The 18,254-nt window shown below is 42.8% G+C and overlaps 1 protein-coding gene across 13 annotated transcripts in view; it reads left to right on the top strand.

The window, feature by feature from the left end:
• Positions 1–2,291: 2,291 nt before the first annotated feature.
• ABLIM3 (actin binding LIM protein family member 3) overlaps positions 2,292–18,254 on the top strand; it is a 181,503-nt gene continuing 165,540 nt past the window's right edge. For 6 of the 13 annotated variants that reach the window (XM_048488638.1, XM_048488641.1, XM_048488643.1 and 3 more), the window contains exon 1: positions 2,293–3,073. In XM_048488638.1, the coding sequence (XP_048344595.1) occupies positions 3,061–3,073 (13 nt within the window). In that variant the 5' untranslated portion in view covers positions 2,293–3,060. Of the gene's footprint in view, positions 3,074–18,254 lie in introns of all 13 variants that reach the window. The other 7 variants (XM_048488647.1, XM_048488649.1, XM_048488650.1 and 4 more) reach the window with 4 other exon arrangements.

The following is an 18,254-nucleotide window of genomic DNA, read 5'->3' on the forward strand; positions in this document are numbered from 1 at the left end:
TATTACATTGGCATAGTGGGTGTCACAGAGTTCTAAATGTATGTTTACTGCTACAGTGTGACAGTGGCTCAGGCCTTATGTCACACAGAAAACAAAGAGTAGATGATGTGCCCTTAGGAATGGTGTCATTTTGAAATGTGCAAACAGTTTTCCCCACTGATTTCCAGGGGGAAAAAAGTATTTTATTAGACTGTCACATGAACACTGTCTTATACTGAATCAGGCTCTTGGTCCAAGATTAGTATTGTCTGCTCTGACTGGCAGTGGCTCACCAGGGACTGAAGCAGAGGTCTTTTACATCACATACTATCTGGTAGAAAAAAAAAACAAAGAGTTGGTTTTTATACTCCACTTTTCTCCACTTTTAAGGAGCCTCAAGGCAACTTACAATCGCCTTCCTTTCCTCTCCCCACAACTGGCAGCTTGTGAGGTAGGTGGGGCTGAGAGAGTTCTGAGAGAACTGTGACTAGTCCAAGGTCACCCATCAGGTTTCATGTGTAGGAGTGGGGAAACAAACCTGGTTCTTCAGATCAGAATCCACTGCTCTTAACTATTATACCACAATACCTCTCATGCTGATATCCCCGTTTTTAAAGATATGGCTAACAATTCAAACAAACTGGTATGGTATAGATATTTTTCTAACTCCTCGAAGTAATTTCTGAGTAAATTAACAGAACTTCCAACTTAAAGCCCTTACTTAAGAAAATCTACTGAAGTTAATAATATGGACACTTAATAGTTATTATTAAGTGTCCATATTATTAACTTCAGTAGATTGAGTTTTTTAATTTCAGTAGATTGAGTATTATTAACTTCAGTAGATTGAGGTTTTTTCCTATATTCACATGTGTCCATAGTTTTATGTTAAAAGGACATATATTGCCAGATTGACTCGTGAAATCCATGTTGGAGCCATGTCACAAGATTTTTTTTTAATCAAGCAGCCCACACAGGAAAAAGAAAGTTTATGTTCCTGTGAAATATTTTCTCTTATTGAAACGCTAACAGGAAAAAAATGCTTGAGTCCAGTGGCATCTTTAAGGCCAACAAAGTTTTATTCTTGGCATAAGCTTTTGTGTGCATGCACACAAGAGCTTATACCAGGAATAAAACTTCATTGGTTTTAAAAGTGCCACTGGACTCAAACATTTTTTCCTGCTGCTTCAGACCAACATAGCTGCCCAACTGAAACACTGACAGCCAGCCCCAGACTTACCAGTACTACTGCCAGGTCCCCACCTGTAACCAGCAAGGGATGGGGAAGTAGGGTTGTCAGATCCACACTGGGAAGCTTCTGCAATTTAGGGATGGAACCTGGGGAGGACAGATACCTTGGTGGGGCATAATGCCATACAGCCCAGCCCACCCTCCAAAGTATCCATTCTTGCCAGGAGAACTGGTTTCTGTAGTCTGGAAATAAGCAGCAATACCTAGGTTGCAACTGGAGGCTGGTCTCCCTACCAAGGCTCATTCCAGAACATAGCAGCTGAGTAAAATTGTTATATAAAACTTGGATTGTTCTGTTCAGTGGCTCACTTGAGTACATCACCATAGCCCTGTCATGGAGGGAAGGGGGCAGGCCCAGGAGCAAACAGAAAAGTTAAAGCAGCTGTTACAACATTGAAAGATGAAACATTGCCAGTGGGAGGCTGCCCAGGGCAGCAAGCCACAAGGAGGTACTGCCCTGGTAAATTAAAGTTCTAAGCTACCCTCTAGAAATGGGGTTTCTGGTCTTCCTCACGCCTTTTCAGGTTATATTATCTTGCATTATTCCTCAGCAGAGTAGTATCTCAGCCTATTATGAGGTCTGTTTTTAAAAAGCAATTGCAAAACAAACACTGTGAAAATAGTGGGCTCCTCCGCCCATTTAGTCTTCACTGTATCCAGTCAACAAGCTGCTGCGGACATTGACCCCTCTTCCTGAAATCTTTTTCATGTCAGTCTCCCTAATTGGATATGGTGGGCCCCGGGTGACCTGATTCCTGTTTTACATATTAGAAACTGAGATACCGAGTTTACGCAAACGAAATCACATTGTAAGCCAGGCCAAATCCCTATCCACTGAATCCAAACGGCATCCGAGAAAAACATTTATTACCTTGGCACTGACAAAGAATTAAAGACCTCCCCCTCTACTCGCAAACTTGCTACGTTGCCTGCAATGAACAGATTTCACCACCACGTTTCCACCAGCAGATGGCAGCCAGGGGGATCCCGTTTTCCACCAGCAGTGAACAAACCCTGCCCAATGGTGCTATTCTCCCCCCCCCCCCTTCCCTCCCGCTCTCTGCCTCTTTCTCTTTCATCCCAATTTGCAGCACTCTCTGTCTTCGCGGAAACTCCTCCTCCTGCACCTGAAAGAGGCGCCTATTGACAAACTTGGTCGAAACGAGGTGAGCACTAGGCGGGGCTCGTCTCCAATCCATTCTAGGATCGGGAGCTCTAGTAAAACTGCGAGAGGAGGCGGGGGGGCGAAACAGAATAGAACCGGTGTCTTCGTTTGCTAAGCAAGCTGTGTGCAGACCCCCCCCCCCCCGCTCACACACACACACACACACGGCGTCCTTTTCTGATCCACACCCCCTTGAGCGGTGAGAAGAGCCTTGGCTGGAACTGGTCTGCGCTGCATGACAGCCCCTGGCTGAGAATCCAGCCCAGCAGCCTGGATCGGGAGTCTGCTGTGGATCTGTCCGTGGGGAAAAAGCGAGCGAGAAGTGTCTGCGAGGGCACCTTGCTCGGGCTTATTCCCAGGAGCGTTCTTCTCCCTTCTCTCTCTCTTTTAACCCCACCCCTGACCTTATTATCTGCCTGCCCAAGATTAAGCTCAAAAACACAAGCTCAGAGAGAAAATAGCATGGGATCAAGAAGACACCTGCAGATGAATTAAGACTGGAATCAAACGGAACTCTGTGTATATTTCTCTATGAAAGAACACGCTAGGTCTATACTGGAAGATCCCCTCTCCAAAGGAAAAGAGAGGGAGCGGGGGAAACGTGGAGAATTTAAAGGACACCTTTCCCTGCCTTTGTTGAATGAGAAGAACAGAGCCGGATCAACATGAGCACCAGCAGTAAGTACTCTTCCTTAGCTTGGCTATAGGAACAGCAGCTTTCCTTTGCATTGGGGATGTCACAGTTGGGCTTATGATTTCTATGTTCTGGTTTCCTTTTCTTTCTTCCCTCCCCCTTTAAAAATACAAATAATCTACAATGCGTTTGTTGACACCTTCTCCCTTTCCATTTCTGTGCTTTTGACAGTTGTGTTTCGAAGGTATTGTCTGTGTGCGGCATGGTTTGAAAGCTTGGCTGTGCAGTCACACGCCCCCCACACTACTCTGCTGTGTAGTGTACTCACTCTTGCTGCTCTGTAACTAGGCAAGGGCATGATGATCTTGCCAGAGTCCCACAGCAGAATTCAAGCTATAGGGTTTGTATTGGGAAGGAACATACGATATGTGTTGATACTTTTGAGATAGTTCCGTGTCCCTGGCTAGCTTGTACAAGAATGTAGAGATTCATCTTGTACACTGTTATATGTAAGAAAGGCATGCACAGAGGCACCACAGTTGAATTCCTAAACAAGCAGGAACAGGCTAAGAAATATGCTACATAGGGCCAGCTTTTGGGTGTTGGCATGTGCCCATTTTATGGCATCACTTGCACATCAAGAACCTACCGTACTGAAATTTGCTCTTATTTTGCCTTTCTGTTATCAGTAAAAGTACAACTGTTGTTTTTCCACCTACGTCCTTGGCACTACTTTTCCAGTTAAGTACAGTCAGTTCCAGATGCCACTGCAACCCACATGTCAAGCCAGCTATGGAGAAACCATAACTCAATGGTGGAGCTCATGTTGAGCATCCATGAAGCTCCAGGTCTGATCTTCAATTATCTTCAGTTAAACAATCTTAAGCAGCAGACCTGGGAAATATCTTTGTCTTTCAGAGGACCTGGAGATCCACTGTCAGTCAGTATAGCTAATGACAAACTCAATGGCTGGGCTCTATAACATAGCTTCATAGGTTAACAACACACGAAGATATCTTGCATGACTACTAGCATGATTTCATGGTGTTGCTCTAGCAATTTGACTTTAAATTGCAAATGTCTTATATGTGGAAGGGGATTCCTATCCTTTGGGGACAGCCAGTGAATCTTGGTATGCCTTTCACTTCTGGAACCCCGCCCTCTTACTTTTGGCCAGCTCGCTGAGCATATCTTATTGATCCTGGGTATCTTAATACAAGCAGGTGGTGCTGGTGCAGCTCCAAGACAGATTGCAAGAGAAAAAAGATTCATTGGCAGCTGACTTTAATCCAGAGAACAGGTGATTCTTGATTTCTCCAGTTGGGTCATGGATAAGTAAACTTTCCAAAGGCCTGCCATGTGAGCCACGCCTGGATCGTGGGCTGTGAAAGTTGTCTTTCAGGCATGAGGTTGCTATGCTGGCACAGGAAACAGCTGTCAAATTCTTCATTCAATAGATGCAGGATAACAAAAGCTTCTATACTCTGTCTCACCAAAAAAACCCCAATCCAAAATTGTAACTTCATTCACCACATGCCTGACAGTCTTTGTTTTAGAATGCTCGGTTTGGGTCCTAGTGCCTACCTAGTTCTGTTAGGTAGGCAGGCACTAGGACCCAAGCGGCCCTTTCTAAAACAAAGACGGTCCAGCATGTGGCAAATGAAGTTACAATTTTGGGGCTTTTTTCTTTTGGTGAGATAGAGTATCCCTTACCTGCACCATCCACCTAGGTAATGCATCCATGAACTTATGAAGCGGGACTTGAGTTGCATTTCCTGCTTTCTGGTTCCAGGCATCTGCAGGGAACACAAAAAGCAGGGTAGAACAGGAAGGGGGGGGGGGTTTCCTCTCAAAGGAACAAGTTGCAATGAACGACAAGTACTTGATAGCTGTTTCCTTCTCCAGAACTTAATAGGCAGTTAGGGTGCTGATAATTACTGTTTGCAGGACCAGTGTTTCATAAATCCATTGTTGTGCCACAAAGCACTGTTTCCCCATGCTCGCATATTGATTATGTTTGTGTAACACGTTCTTTGCCAACCCCGAAAGATTATCTGGCACATTTGCTATTTGTAGTGATAAGACTGTAAGGAGACAGAGAAATAGTGGCTTGGCAGTTTACCTACAGAAGGAATATGTAAGAAACCTGAGATCGGTTCTGTATTTTTTCAGTGCCTAGCTGAGCCTGACCTGGGATTGGCTGAGCTGGTCTGCTATGCCACATCTGTATGCCTTTGTCTTCCCCTCTGTACCCTGGCACTGAGAAACCGAACAAGACTCTCCTCCCTTTGAGAAGCACTTTGTGCTCTTGCAAAACATGACAATGCATTACTGCTTATTAACATTCATGAAAATCTTGAGGAGCAATAATCATGCTATTCTGATAAATCCAAAATCAAAAATTCAGAATACTTGAATTGGCCAGGACACACACAAAAAGTGAATGCCATTTCTTTGTTGTGATCTGCCTATTTGCATTAGTGTGTAATCATTCATTATCATGTTACTAGCATAGTGTATCTGAATAGGCTGGACGTGTGCAAGGGCCCCTGGAAACCCTTGACAGGATGCTTGTCAGTTTACTAGCTATAAATGGTAGGGGACACATATTGCTCATACTGCAACAGAATCTCGAAACCAAGTGCTTTACTTTTATTACAGAACTGGTGGCAGCTGTTCATCGATATGGGAGAACCTAAAAGGATGTCTCTGGGGACACAATTAGAATACAGACTAAATCTGATCCCTTTTCACCCCTGTGATTGAGGATATGTGCTTGTATCTTTATAGCATCTTCCCAAGTTTTGGTCACTCCAGACTCATGCTGGCAGTATGTGATAGAACTATACACATACATACATTTCCACACTTGAGACCAGGCTTCTGTCATTAACTGTTCTTTATGCTTGCAAGACCAATGACTCTCCCAAAGATTACTTTGTAATATCTCATGGGGCTCTATACCCATCTGATATTACAGGGGTATAGGGATCTCAAGATGCATGCTGCCTCTTAACTGCTGCTTTGTAAGCATTTGTTCAATATTTGTCATATACAGTCCCCTATGTCTTGAAGTGGAATATTAGGCTAATGCTCTCAATGGCTTGCATCCCATTCCACTTTAATTCCCCAACTTACAAATTTCTCCGCCAAGATAGTTGCAAAAGGATTCATTGGCAGTTCTTCCATGCCACTCAGCATAGAAGATTTCACTGTTGAGATAAGCTAAAAATAAACCTCATGCCATGTCCAGCATAGAGTACGCAGTGCTCTGATGGGTCCCATACATCCCGTGAACAACTGTTTTTGTGCTAGAAAATGGCCATTGAATCCTAGCTCTCTTTGATACCGCTCCCACCCAAAATATCATCTGGTGCATGCTAGACAGGATGAAAGTCACCTCACAGTAATGTCAAGAACTCAGTACACAAGCATGGAAACTGAAGCTGTGCCTAGGATTTGACAGAGCAGCACTCATCTAGAAATGCACATTGCTGTGTGGCGTGAAGGAGTGTATGGCTGAGAGGACAGTGTACAGGACTTGCTCTTGGGAGACTCGGCTTGGAATCCCTGTTCAGCTGTGAATGGCCTTGTTGAAGTTACAATATTCTATGCTCATCTCCCTGTCTATAAAGCTAATGTATTTATGACTATCTCACAGGTTTGTTGTGGTGATAAATGAGATAAGGAATATAAAGCACTTTTACAAACTGAAATTACCATTGACTGGATGATTCATAAATAATAAGGCAACAGACATTGGGCAGAAACCTTGGTGGATGTAAATCACCACCACCACGCCCCATTGATTTTCATGGAATAATGCCAGTTTATAGCAGCTGAGTATCTGCCTCATAGATTCCTTTAAGCCTCTTATTTTTAAGCCATGTGCTACGATAATTTCAGGATTCTGTCTGGAGTAAGGGGAAGAGCAGCTGCTTTGTCCTAACACATCTCATTATATATGACTGTCATCAAAGATCCCTGAACATGGAACAGCCACTATGCAGATTTAATTTCGACTTTTGGATGAAATTGTATCTGCATAGGGGCAACTCGGTGTGGCAAGTTATCTGTGTTGCAATGCTTTACATTGGGGACCATGTGGTTTTCCCTGTGGTGCGGCAAATTCTTAGTAGGCCTAGATATGGTGGTGGTTTCATGTGTGAATCAAGCCAAAGTAGAGATGAGTTAGGGACACAACCTGTCATGCTATTCACGTTTCTGGCCTTATCTGACACAAGGATTTCCTATCACTTGATAAATATCTCAAACCAGCAAGATTGTTCTTGATTTGGGGGACCCTTACTATGTGTCCCTTACTATGTGTACACCTGTTGCTGCTTACATTGGACTGCAATGCATAGGCAATGTTAAGTGTATCGGGGTCATGCCACAAAGGAATGCCACCTTCTCTCTATTGAAAATGCAGGTCATGACATAATGAGATAGAGGAGCTTGCTGGAGAGAGCTAAGAATGAGAAGAAAGGCTCTTTGTTCTTTCATTGATACTGAATTTAATTTGGCATTTGAGAAGGCTGGTCTAGATGCTGTAGCACTGGTATTTACATGTGTAAAGCTATTAGTATACCTCTTGCTTTAGTTAGCACCACTAATTAGCTACAAATGGATTCATAAGGTTGTAAGTAGGTACGTCAATGCCTCTGAGCATTTCTATTGAAGCTGAATCCCTTGATGCATGCCATTTCCAGTAAAGACATAGAAAATAATTCTATAAATCCAGTCAGCAGTCACTGCCATCTTCATTATTAGGACATGTGTGTATACCAAAGGGAAAGTGGATTTCTGCTGACCCCACATCTCTCCTGCAATTATTTGGATGTCTAAAAGTGGAGTCATCACTTCATGCATCCAAGTCCACATTCAGCCTTTTGATGCAAGCCGTATATCAAGCCATTTCACAGGTATGTAGATATGCACACTAGGTAGCTGCCTGCACACAAACCTTTCAAACACTGTCAAAAGAAACAAAGGCTCAGCTCCATTCTGAAAAATCATTATTTGAATCAATGTAATAATCATTTCTGCTTCCTAAAGAGGCAAATACCTGTATTTTTCCCCATGGTAAACCCCCTTTGAAGCTTTCCAGATCTCTGCTATATCTCTGACTGTATTGTAGGTATCTTTTCTCTCATGTTAGTAGCATATGGGCCACTCTGGGTAAAATCCAGTTGAGCAGGTAGCCCAATGGGATGTGCAGGCACACGAAATCAGATTGGGGAGGGAAGTGCTGAGTGGTTGCTTGCTACTAGACCTTAAGTACTATAATGGGCACAGTATTGATTGTTCAGCATGGCTATCACCTCGTAAGCTATCATTACATTAAACTCTTGAGCTAGAAGAACACATTGCTAACTCGGAGCACTTCTTGCACTTCATGTGGTAGCTGCTCAGTTGCTTGAAGGAAGAGCAGACCTTAAAGCATTCCGTATGCTTCTGCCACTGAAAACTGTGTGTGTGGAGAATCTTCAGCTCACCCTCTTGGAGATCACCAGTTGAACATGGTATGGACATCTAGTGCCTCCTAAAAAAAGACACAAGCATTCCTATGATTAGTTTGAACAAATGTTTTCCAGTGTCTTCCACATCAGGTGCTATTCTTTTTTATTTTAAATAGCATGTTAACAGCTGTGGGACAGGGAGTTATTCTCGATTCTGGTGAACTTTAGCTGTTCATTTGCTTAAACTCCCACTGCATACACGAAGACTTAACTTCCAGTGAACAGGCGTAGGAGTCACAGCCTACATCTGATAATAAGATCTACTCTCAACTTCAGTGATCCCTGATTATTATCTGCTGTTGCTGCTTAAAACAACATCATCAAGAAATAATGCCCTACAAGAGCAGGCACAGGGTTGTTGGGTTTTTTTGCCATGGGACAAATGACCCCCTCTCCCTTATCTCCTCTCCTCTGTGGCCACACGTACCTGTCTTTGACCACAATCAGCATTTTTCACCACACCCTTCAAGTTTTCAACAGGCTTTGGGCTTTAAAAAGAAAATTCAAATGTCTGTTAAGTGTATCTAATTCAGTCTTTTCTTACTATTTTTAAAGTCAATCTGTTTTATTTTAAACTTTGCTGTAAACAAGAGACTATAGCTTTGTGCTTACCATAAGGAACAGCCAGTCAGCCCTCTGCAAAGGCCCTTGTACAGTGCTCCTGAGGTGAGTTCCGTTTGGAAGTTCAAATGCCTGTGCAAAAAAGAGGGTGACTGTAGAACCACAGCTTATTAACTGCTCAAGATACATCAGACTGTACTCGGCAGCCTAACCCCCTGAAGGATTTCTAGACCAGCAGGCAGACAGCACAGCATAATGAGTCTTTGATAATTTCTGACCTTTTTAATGGTTCTGTTTCATATTTTCTGGTCTCATTTAAGGACCATTCAGTAGTATTGGTCTATTGACCTGAAAGGAACCACATCTGTATAAGTGGGTCATTCACGTGAATTATTTTTGAGTGTCCTCCAGACCTTGCACAATAGTTTATCTTGCTATAGCAGCCTTTGTGCAACAGTCTGCAGCATTAATTGCAGTTCTGTTACAAGGAAAAGCTTCGTAGTAAAGTATCATTGTGTGATTGACTTTCTTCTGCAAAGAGAACGTAACACTAGTGAAAATCCGCCCAAAGGAGATTACACTGAGCTAACCCCCTTGAGTATGTATTGGGTCCCTACTGACCTGAGCTGCTGCAACTAAGGAGGGCTGACCTTGGATAAATCCCTTCAACCTTCTGCCACACTGTCACTACTACTGTCCTACCACTGATAATACTACTACAACCTGTATGTGTTTCAGTGATACAGCAAGCAAAGGACAGATAAGAATGATAAAAACTATCCTGTCTAGGAGCACCTGCCTTACTGCCCTAACACCTTCATCTTCAGATGTCTCATTCTAATGCCCATAAACAGGAAAGGATGAGCTGCGAGGCCTGGTCTATGGTTTTGAACTATTTTGCTGTGTCAAATTATCCTTGCCCCACTAGCGGGCTTTAGAGTAATTTATCATGCAGATTGTCACTGCCATGGTATGAGCCTCCACACTTTTTGGGGGGCAAGGAAGGCATAGGTGGGAATCACTGGCCACAGAGAAGCTGTTTTAATTGGGAGGGTTTTGGAAAGCATCCTTGGATAAAACAGGTGCCTGCTCTTCCAGGTGGCTTCCTGTAAAAGCTGTACAGCTCACATTAATTCCACAGTTTTTTCTGTTAGTCATGTGGATTTCATTGGGGGAATTAAATATCTTCTTGTATCAACAATGGGAATTTACTCTGAAGAAGTACTGAAGCAGCACAAAAGCTCTAGGGTGTCTCGCTGGTTGAGATCTGTGAAGCAGCTCCATTTCTTTAGTGCCTGAGTATTCTGTCTCTTGATGGATGAAATTGGGGACATACGTTCTAGGGCAGGAGAGGTTGTATATTAAGTATCTTATAGAAACCAGAGTGCCAAATGACTATTTTTGTCTTCTAAATCAGGATCCCAGTTACGTCCACTAAGTATTATTACACAGTAATCTCCCAGGACATGTGGTTACAGAGTGCTTATCAGCAAACTCTATTAAGTCCCCCTGTAATTAAACAAGAATCATATGGCTGTATTCCGCCCCCATGCACTATTATACTTTCCTTGGTAAAAGGCCTGGGTTCTGCTATCTGAGATTATCCATCTTTGTAGGATTTGCTAAAGAAGCATTTTTCAAACTGGGGCCTGAAGACCCCTGGGGGCCCTCAAGGACAATCTGGGGAGTCTGTAAGTCCTTTCTAAGGATGGAGGATGAATTCTTCTCATGTCTATCCAGCGAACATGAAAATGGAGTTTTCTCTGTTTTCTAGGGATGAACTCAAGGGCTCTCCATCTCAGAAGAAGGAGACAGAATACGCTTTCCCCTCTTTTGAAGAGTGGGTTCTTATATAACTCCCACCACTTGGAGTTATTTAGCTTCCAAATCACCTTAAAGCAATAGCCAGAAAGGGCACTGACAGATTCCTGGGAATCAAAACCTCAGCCTAACTCTTTGAGAACTTAATTGAGTGACACCAAAGAGATGCAGGCCAATACAGTTGTCATAATTACTTGAGATACAAAATTGAACTAGTTTTCACCCCTTTTTAAAATTGCAAACAGTTTGGCTACAGAGATATAGAAATGCTACTCAGTGATCACAGCCAACTATTGCCAATGGTGGTTTTCAGTCCTGGAGTTCAGGTTTTGTGTAATATTAGTCTTGTTTTGTTTTGTTTTATGAGGAATTCTGGAATTTATTCCTGAACTACTTATATCCCTGTTCATTTATCCTCTGCTAGCAGTAATTAACCAGTGAGGAAGTTTCTTGTTGTCTCCAACACAAAGGGCCTTCTAATAAAACAGTGTTATTGGTAGAAGTAACAGGGGCCCTTTCCGCACGGGTGGATTATGGCGCCCTGGGGACGGCAAAAACGCCGACCCCAGGGAGCCATTCGCACAGGGGGCGCAGCTGCTTCGCAGCCGCGCCGCCCTCGCGCTGCCTGACCGGTGCGAAGCCGCCGTTTTCCGACCTCGCTTGGGAAGCGAGGTTTTCGGGAAACAGCTCCAAGGTGCCCTCCCCCCCTTCCACCCTTCACTTACCTTGTCTCTGGCCGTTGGGCGCGTTGCCGAGGCCTGGGGACACGCCCCCCTGCCCTGTGACGCCGGAGCAGTCGCGCAGGGCCGGGGGGGCATGTTTCCAGGCCTCGGCGACATGCCAAATGGCCAGAGACATGCCAGGTCGGCCGGGTGACGGCGCTGGCGCCGTCGTCCCTGCTGTTTCTGAGACTGTTCGTGCGAACAGTAACCCCCATCGTCGCCGTGCGGAAACGGCCAGGGTCTTTTAAATTGTGGCCTCATTAAATTAGCTGGTCTCCAAATCTTGACCTTGTATGCCATTCACAGAGAATAAAAATGTTTAAATCTATCTTGCATTTAAAATCAAAGAGCAAAAGCCATGCAGTAGCTTTTATTAAGACCACCAAAATAATGCAACACTGTGTGCATGCTTTTGAGCATGAAACAACTCTTGATCTAGCTTCATATTTTAAAAAAAAAATGAGGGGAGATGAATAGATCTATAGACTATGATCATAAGGCCGGTTTGTCAGATGCAAACAAAGCAACATTAAGATTAGTGATCATAGCTTGAGAGATCTGTTTTTCTCCAGTGCTTTTTAAATATCCAGCTTGATAGAGTTCTTTAGCATGTTGCGTGTTTGTGCTGTCAAGTTGCAGTTGACACATGGCAACCCCAGGAAGGGGCTTTCAAGGCAAGTGATTAAGCAGAGGTGGTTTGCTGTTGCCTTTCTTTGCAGGGTCTTCCTTGGTTGTTTCCCAAGTACTGACCATACTTAGCTTATGAGTTCTAATGAGATTGGGCTATAGTGTACCATGCTGCCCTCCCTTTCCAAAACTTTTCATATGGGGCTATATTGTTTGGATTGGTTTAAATAAAAAGATATTACATGGGTTTTGGTTTTGATTTTGCTATGGATCAAGGGGGGGGGGGGCATTGTTTGCTTTTAAAGTGCAGCTGATCTGCTTCTCATTGTATTGTTCTGAGGACACCTAGAGTACATATGCCTCTATGGGACATGCTTAGCTTGCTGCAAACTTTGAAAGGCAGCTGTATGCATATAACAGGCAGGTGTCAACGAGAGCAAAAGAGGGAGTTTGGAGTTGCATGACAATTTTAAAATCAAACTGGGGATATCTAGATTGCTGAAGTTTGAGGAAGAGTGTTGTCTTTGTTTCAGGAATTCATTTAAGTAACTGGGAGGCTGTATTTAATGGTGGTGTACATAATAATGATAATCAGTGTGGGGAGTAGGGTTACTAATCTGTGGTAAGCAACCAGCAGTGACTAAGTTGGCAGGTGGCTCTCCAATGACACTGTGACATCATTTCCACTAAGACACATAAGTGATGTCACTATGTAGGGTTATCCACAGAGTTTTGGATGAATGCTAGAGTGCCACAGTTGTTCCATGATATCGCGTCCAAGTTGTGCCACAAATGGCATCGTCACATCACTAGTGATGCCTCCACCTTCCCCCTGCTCCAGTAAGAACTCTGACTTAACTATGAATGAGCAGTTCAGTCTCTGCCAGTTCAGTTTCAGCAAATTTTACAGCTTAATAGCAATCATCCTATGAACTGAATCTGTTCAGAAATCCAGATGACGGTTGTCTTGTATGTGATAAATAACCACTGAACAAAATATATTCATATTTATTTAGGAATAAATATATTTCCAAAATCTATTCATTGTGTACAAGATGCAATATCTGACCTGGACCTTAATTAGTAAGAAGTGCTAATATGTTATGCTTATATGTCTTGTTACCCATCAAGCCTAGAGCAGGCAGCCAAGTGCTGTAGCCTGATAGATGCTGACAGACTCATATGGGCTCTGTTGGTAGGTTTCCGATTTTCATTGCAGCAAACAACAGTTATATTTTATTGTATTGTATTTTGGTACAAACAGCATGCATCTTTTCACCTTAGGTTGACTTACTTTCAAGTTTCAAGTTTTTCCTTCTTGAACCCTCTTGCACAATGGGCAGTGTCTCTGGTGAAGCTGTCTGATTTCATTCCAACAGACTGATAAATATCAAACCATAAATTCAGTTGCAGAAATGTAATTATTTTAAGTACTCAGCGTGCTCAGATAAAAAGCAACTTTCGTAATGATAGCAGCATGCTTAATTTAACCAAATAATGATGTTTGGAAGGTAGCAGGGTGGGCTAATGCATTCTGGGGAACAGTTGACAACCAAGGGACAGTCGGATGCATGCCCTGGCTTTCTCAGATCCTGTGAGATAGTGCAGGAAAATGCAGTGGGAAGCTGTGCTGAGGCAGAGCCTTAACAAAAGTCCTTGGAACATCTAATTAGTTTGTTTAGACTCAGACAATTGCCTTTTTTCACAAATGCATTCTGGGAGGTATAGTGATGTTGGCAGGGCAGCTGATGAGAAGAGGGACTGATGGGGGGCAGTGCATGGATTGTTGTGAAGAAAGAGTAGGCTTGATTGAACAGCACTTGATGGAACAGAGACAGATTTTGTGTAAAAATAAGACATTGATGAACAAAAGTCAGTTAGCTTAAATTTGCCACACTACTTGGCTTCTTCATATCATGGTAGGACTAGAGTCTTTCCTCTACACTTTGTACCTAAGGGACCTTTGTAACTCTCTTGGAGAAATTCATTGAAATTATCTTAAATATACCCTCTAGGTTTATTATCTTAAATATACCCTCTAAGTGAAATGGATTTCCTTTTAGCCAGTGTGGTTTAGTGGTTAGGATCAGGAAGATCCAGGTTCGAATTCCTACTTTTCTATGGAACCTTCTGGGTGACCTTGGACCAATCCACACTTTCTCACTCTAACTTCTTTTATCAGGTTGTTGTGAAAGTAAAAAGGAGGAGAGGAGAATGATAAAAGCCACTTTGAGTCCCCACTGGGGAGAAAGTTAGGATATAGATGAATTAACTAAATAAAACATCAACATATTTCTTTTCCGAATATGATGTTGATTATGTATAGATCACTTATTAAACAGCAATATTTAATATCTGGCAGTATTGGTGGTTGATGTGATATTTTTTATTGAACTGTAACTGGTATTTAACAGTTGAGAGTCTATGATATTTGATATCTGTTATTTGGTATTTGATAACCAATATATGATATCTAATATTTAACAGTTGGTGTTTGCTGTAGTCTATAATTATAGTCTGTTTGTATTGTACTATCTTATGCAAATCATCTTATAATTTCTGTTCAGTATTTTGTACACTTTGGTTTCTGGTAGTGGCTGCTTCCCTTTGCTCAGAAACACTTGTTGGAACATGTCAGATTTCAGTGATGGAATGTCCTGTCATCACAGCTGTTGTCAATATCACTGGGTCTTTTAGAAGAAAGATGGTGTGGGATGCTGGAGCCTGGGGGAAGACTGAACTTGTGTTTCAAGCACTGATCAAGATTTGAAAAATACTGAGATGTTTAATATGCTTGTACAACAATTAAAGATGGTAAGCAGGGGTGTAACGAGGCAGCCCTGGGCAAACTGTAGCCCTGGGCAAAACCTGAGTTGGATGCCCCCCCCCCCATGGGTGGCCACTCCACCATGACCAAAATTTTTTTTGCACCAGGACATTGGTGCCTGCAGGGGGTGCATTTTTAGACACATCAGCACCAAAAATTTCAGCATATCATCAGGAGACTATCCTTATGCTACTCCCCAAGTTTGGTGAGGTTTGGTTCAAGGAGTCCAAAGTTATGGACTCCCAAAGCTTGGGGGGTACCATCATCTCCAGATGATACCCTAAAATTTTGGTGCCGATACATCCAAAAATGCACCCCCCCTTGCAGGAACATCCTAGAAATTTGCCCAAGAGCCTTTGTTCTGCATTGAGTTTTCTGCATTACTGTCAATGGGGGTTGCAGGCTGTGGGGGGCACATTTCTGAAGGCACAGTCTGAAAACTTTCAGGGTCTCATCGGGAGACTGCCCTAATGATACCCCCCAAGTTTGGTGCAGTTTGGTTCAGGGGGGCCAAGGTTATAGACCCTCAAAACTGTAGCCCCCATCTCCTATTAGCTCCCATTGGAAACAATGGGGGATAGGGGCACCCCCTTTGGGAGTCCATAACTTTGGACTCCCTGAACCAAACCTCACCAAACTTGGGGGGTAGCATAAGGACAGTCTCCCCGATTGATATCAGCTGAAATTCTTTTGGGTGCCAGCTTAGCTTAAAAAAGCTGCTCTGGCAGGCCAAAAATGAAAAACCACTAAAATACCCAAAAACAAACCCAGCATTTTGATGCCCCCCACAAGGTGATGCCCTGGGCAGCTGCCCACCTTGCCCAATGGGCATTACGCCAGTGATGGTAAGGGATATGTGGCATTTTTCTCAGATATTCCATAATCAGTTTAATAGGATGTCAAGATTTACCCGGTGACTACAGATGATCATTTAATTACTAGTAACTTAGCACAATGTCCATCTAAATGGGTAGTAAGCTGATCATCTGCATTTCCTTGCGTAGTAGGTACCAAAATTTTGTCACACTTCTGTAGAGGATAAACTGGTAAAATGTTCCTCTTCACTCACAAGAATTTGAAGTGGGGTGTAACCACCACTCTAAAGGATTTTTGATCACAGAAGGCCATACAAATAAACAAAAGGTGAGTTCTCTCATTCTAGGGTAAGCTGTTTCAGCATCATACTGTCAAATGCAAAGAGGATTTTATTGCACATTAAGCACAAATATGTGATCAAGTGTGTAGCAAAATGTGGAGTAAAATCATCCTTTGCACCCACCAAGGCAGCCAGGTTACCAAGTGGGTATATTTTTATATATTTATATATATATATATAATTGTCTGCATTCACCTACCATGATGGGACCATTTCAGATAGTGACTTTCCACTTCTGTCTATCTTATACACCAATTTTCCAGTAATAAATGGTCTTCTGCCCAGCAAATAGGTAGCATTAGCTAATTATCCATTGCCAGCATCCATCTTCATACTGTGCTACTATAAATCACACTGCCCTGTTTTCCCGCAAACGATCTTCTACTCATAAATATGACTAACAATGAAAGTGTATTCAGATTTGTCTGGTTTGTCACCTGATACTCAATAGTCATAATCTGTGCCATGTTGGGGAGAGTCTATTGGGCAACTAAAATTAAAGAAGTTGCCAAACCCCCCTGAGTCTGTGTGTGTCAGCTCTGCAGAGTTGCTATTCGAATGGCACACTGCTGCAATGTCACTGTGCTGCTGTCTTTGAGCTCTTTTATGGAGGCATTTGTCTTTTATACCACTCTTTCATTCTTTTGCAAGTTCTCTGGTTTCCTTTCAGGGCTTGTTTACAGTTCCTGCTATGGCTGATTCATCATGGCAGGAAGAGAGTGAAGAGGCCAGAACGTACTTGGCCCCTTATTGTAAGCCGCACAGGATTAGGAACAATGTAGTATGGGATAACCAGGCTCTTCTCACAAGTAGCTGTGGATTTTGAGTGGGAATTTTGCTTCTAAAATGATATTGTCTAGAAGCAGAGTGTATCTAGAAAAAGCATGAAGCCCTGTTCTTCCCATCTACTCAGGATTCTGGATGATAACATTTTCCTTCTGCAAGACTGTTTGTTGTTGCAACCTTCCCTGCCAGCTTTATCCCTAGTGCTTTCCACCCCCCTTTCTTCCAGAATTTCAGACATGCTTAAATTCAGGAAGTGTAAACTTCACCAATCCCTCCTTTGCATGGAAATCAGCTTCCCTTACTGTTTGTGGCCAAGATTATAACTACCCAATGTGGTAAAGGAGTGCAAGATTGGGAAGACCTTGATTAAAATTGGTAAGTTGCCAGGAAGCTTGCTGGGCCAGATACATTCCAACCCTCAGCCTACTCTACATCACAGGGTTGTTGGGAGCATAAAAAGAGGAAGTATACATACCACTCTGAGTTCTTTGGAACCAGTATGAGATAAAGGCATAATAGATAGATACTTTGTTAGTTCATTTTGCCCAGTGTAGCTTCTTTTGACTGGTAGCAGTTCTCCTGTATTTCAGACATTTATTTCCAAACCCAGCTACCTGTGATCCTTTACAATGAACCAGAGATCTACTGAATATGTGATCTTTTGTTATCCCAGCAGACAGGATGATTGATCAGTAGGAAGACAGTGACTCAAGGGTTAAACGGATTAAAATTAAATGGTTTATTAAAGCATTGCAACTGACAGGGGCACAGCACAGTGGTAGAGCATCTGCTTGGCATGCAGAAAATCATAAATTCAACCCCCCCCCCCCACATCTGTAGTTAAAAGGATCAGAGAGCATGTGTTGTGACAAATCTTAACATGAGATCCGAAAGAGGCTTCCTGGTGAGAGTAGACACTACTGAGCTTGATAGATCCATTGTCTGACTCAGCATAAGGAATCTTTATGTATAGTGTGCTCTATTTAAGAAAAACAAATTACACAATTTAGAAAGGCAAGAAATGGGAAAAAAGGCAGTGTGGACAGATGAAAGACCACAAGATGGATGAATAGGAATCTGAATTCTCCTCTGGCCCATTGCTATTCCTCAGCAGAAGATGTGAACCATTTGGCATTGCAAAGACACTCAGTGAAAATTAAACTTGTGAAATAAAAAACAAGTGTCATAATAGGGCTGGCAGCT

Source organism: Sphaerodactylus townsendi, linkage group LG03, assembly GCF_021028975.2.
Source record: "Sphaerodactylus townsendi isolate TG3544 linkage group LG03, MPM_Stown_v2.3, whole genome shotgun sequence".
In the NCBI taxonomy this organism is placed as follows: domain Eukaryota; kingdom Metazoa; phylum Chordata; class Lepidosauria; order Squamata; family Sphaerodactylidae; genus Sphaerodactylus; species Sphaerodactylus townsendi.